This window comes from Merops nubicus, unplaced genomic scaffold (assembly GCF_000691845.1).
Source record: "Merops nubicus isolate BGI_N331 unplaced genomic scaffold, ASM69184v1 scaffold12872, whole genome shotgun sequence".
In the NCBI taxonomy this organism is placed as follows: domain Eukaryota; kingdom Metazoa; phylum Chordata; class Aves; order Coraciiformes; family Meropidae; genus Merops; species Merops nubicus.
The window spans coordinates 35,470-38,355 of NW_008595694.1; the positions used below are offsets into that span (position 1 = coordinate 35,470).

At 45.3% G+C, this 2,886-nt stretch overlaps 1 protein-coding gene across 1 annotated transcript in view; it reads left to right on the forward strand.

Annotated features, from left to right (window-relative positions):
* The window catches only part of ZSWIM8 (zinc finger, SWIM-type containing 8), a gene marked incomplete at its 5' end in the record, with an annotated part of 32,729 nt that extends 31,709 nt beyond the window's left edge, over nt 1-1,020 (forward strand). The window contains one exon of the mRNA XM_008936149.1: nt 1-1,020. This exon is cut by the window's left edge and continues 2 nt beyond it. Coding sequence (XP_008934397.1) covers nt 1-202 — 202 coding nt within the window.
* Between the last annotated feature and the right edge of the window lie 1,866 nt (nt 1,021-2,886).

The window sequence follows — 2,886 nt, forward strand, 5'->3', positions numbered from 1 at the left end:
CATCCATCACCGGCTGATCCACCTGACCCCAGCTGACTACGATGACTTTGTGAATGCCATCCGCAGCGCCAGAAGCGCCTTCTGCCTGACTCCCATGGGCATGATGCAGTTTAATGATATTCTCCAGAATCTGAAGCGCAGCAAGCAGACGAAGGAGCTGTGGCAAAGGGTTTCTCTGGAAATGACCACCTTCTCGCCGTGACAGCAGGGGGAGCTCCACGGACACACAACCCTTTGCCCCACGTAGCTGTAGTTCCATTTACACCATCCTTCCTTCTGGTGTCTTTTTTATTTTAGTTTTAACTTGTTGGAAACCACTGATCTGATGTATTTATACTATGACATTCCTCTCCAGCACTGTTGCGTGTTGGCGCTCTGCTTTGCTCGCTCTTCCTCCTCCTCCTCAGTGGGCTGCAGGCTTCAGAAGCGTCAGGAAATGAGAAGGAAGTTGAGCTGGCTGCCCTGTGGTGTAGTCACTGCTTTTTTCCCTGAGCCCCTGGAGGTTGTCCTGCGAGCAGTTTGCAGTGTGATTACGCACGTGTTAGAGGGGTGGGGGATTCTGTCTTAAATATTTATTTTGGCATTTATAAATATGTAAACTTTTTTTTTTTTTTGTATGGGCTTCTTTTCCACTACACACCATCTCCTCTTGGGGGAGGCTGGGACTGCTCTGCACAGCCAGTGTTCCCTCCATTCCTTTGAGCACCTCCTGTTGGGAGAAGCCAAGACTGGAGTAGCAGGGCCAGGGCCACCTCTGTGGCTTTCTGCAGCAGCTGCCCAGGGCAGGGGCTGGAGCTTGGGCAGTCAGAGTCTGTGACTGCGCCGAGCTGCCTGGAGACTGACAGAAGTGCTTGGGCTCTTTCTCAGGAGTGTCCCTCACAGGGCACTGCTGGCTCATAGGACGTTTTGATCTTGGTTGTTCTGAGTTGTACAATCGTGTTTCGTTTGGCTGGGGTATTACTCTCCTGTAATCAGTTTCTTATCCCTCGTCTCTTCTTGTTTCCTGATTAAACACTCGTTTTCTTAGACTGACTCTCTCTTTTCTCTGCTGTGACGTTGCCAGTCTGATGGAGCTGGCCAGCTGTGTGCCAGCAGGTGGATAGCTGTCCTGTCTTGGGAACGGCAGTCCGGCACAAGGCAGGCGGCCAGAGCTTTTACACTGGCTGTGAGACAAAGGTGTCCTGCCTGGTACTGCTCTGAGATCAACATACCTCTGCAGAGGCTGAAGTATGTGCAGACTGGGTCATTGATGGATGTTGGAGGAGCTGGTGCTAAGCCTGGGATGTTCTGCCTACACTTCTGCCAGCCACCAGGTTCCTCTTCTGGTCCTGACACCAGTGATATTGTGTGCTAATGTAGAGGTTTGTATTTCCAAAGTGCCATGCAAACCATAGCTGCTCACCCTTGATGGAATTGTTAAAGGTTGCTAGTGGTCTGCTCCTGTGATTTAGAGAGATGTTTGGTGGACTATGAAAGATATCCAAAAGGGACAGCATTGCAGAAAATTAATTTTAAAAAGCTTTTAGTTTTAAGCCAAGGAAATCTGAAAGTCATTTGTAATGGCATTGTAATGCCATTTGTAAGCAACAAGCACATAAATTTCAGGGCTTTTAAAACTGAATGTCAGATGATTGATGGATGTTAAGAATCCAGTTTCTCAGTAGTAATGTATTTTGCTTCTTACGTGGGTTTAGCCAGTGAAAATGGGGAGCTTTTAATTTCTGCAAGCTAGAAATGTGTGCCTGTTTGTATTTAGTATTTTCAGTGATACTCCTGAAAAAATAACTAACTCATAGGCTTAGGGCAAAACAGATGAACAGGCTCCTTTGGTTTGACTTTGTGTACTGCACAGGACTTGAGAGTGTGACTGAGGTTCCTGTACTTCTGATTGTGCAACAGTAACTTTTCAACGATCTTCTTGTATTCCTCCATAAGGTGTCTAGTTACATGCTAATTATAAATGCTGATGTTCCTAAGAATGTGTTACATTTTGTGGTTTTTAAACTGAACTCAGTGTTGATTATGAGCTGCCTGTTGCTGGGCAAAACTGGATGTGGCTGGAGAGCACAGTGTAATGTCTGGAAGGTTTGGGTTCCTCGAGCACTTTCTGTACTCTCTGGTCCTTGAATGTTCAGAACTGGGAAAAATGTGGGTTTTATTGAAGTCTGATCTTTTCCTTTTTACTGCTTATAGGAGAAAATTAGGGGAAGGGAGCATCTTCTAGAAGGGAAATGGGCAAAACAGCTGAATGTGTTAAATACCAGGACAAGAAGTGACTTACTGCATTGAGGATTTGGACTGAACAGGGAAATGAAATGGCAGAGCCCTGTCTTTGGTATCTCTAAGAAAATTACACTTAGCCCATGTGCTTGCAAGTTTTCAGACTACTGTAATTAGAAAATACCAGGAGCACAAGAGCACTGTCACTGTCTGTTTTAGGAAAACAGAGTGGAGCTGCTTACCTTGAGGTTAGAATGGACTTTATTTGGAAGAGTACTTGTGTTCATTCTGTATAGTTCCAACAAAGACTGTAAGAGAAAAGAAGTCACAATGCCCATTGTTTCACTTGCTCAAAACTTTTTCTCTTTGGTTATTTTACCCGTTCTAGTCCTCAAACAGGTTGCACTGCTTCCAAATGAAAAAGCCTGTCACAGTTGTCTTCCAGCAGCTGCAGAACCCAGACTGAAGAAGGGCTGGGGAATCTCACCTTAGGCTGACATCAACTAAACAAGCAGCTCCGTGGTAACAGGGAACAGTTTGGTAGTTTCAGAAGTTTCCGGTGTTCTCTCTGAAAAAGCAGGCAAGAAAGAGAGGAAGTTCTCTTTAAAAAAAAAAAGTTATCCTAAAAAAAAGAAATAGAGGCAACAGCAACAGCTCCCCTACTGC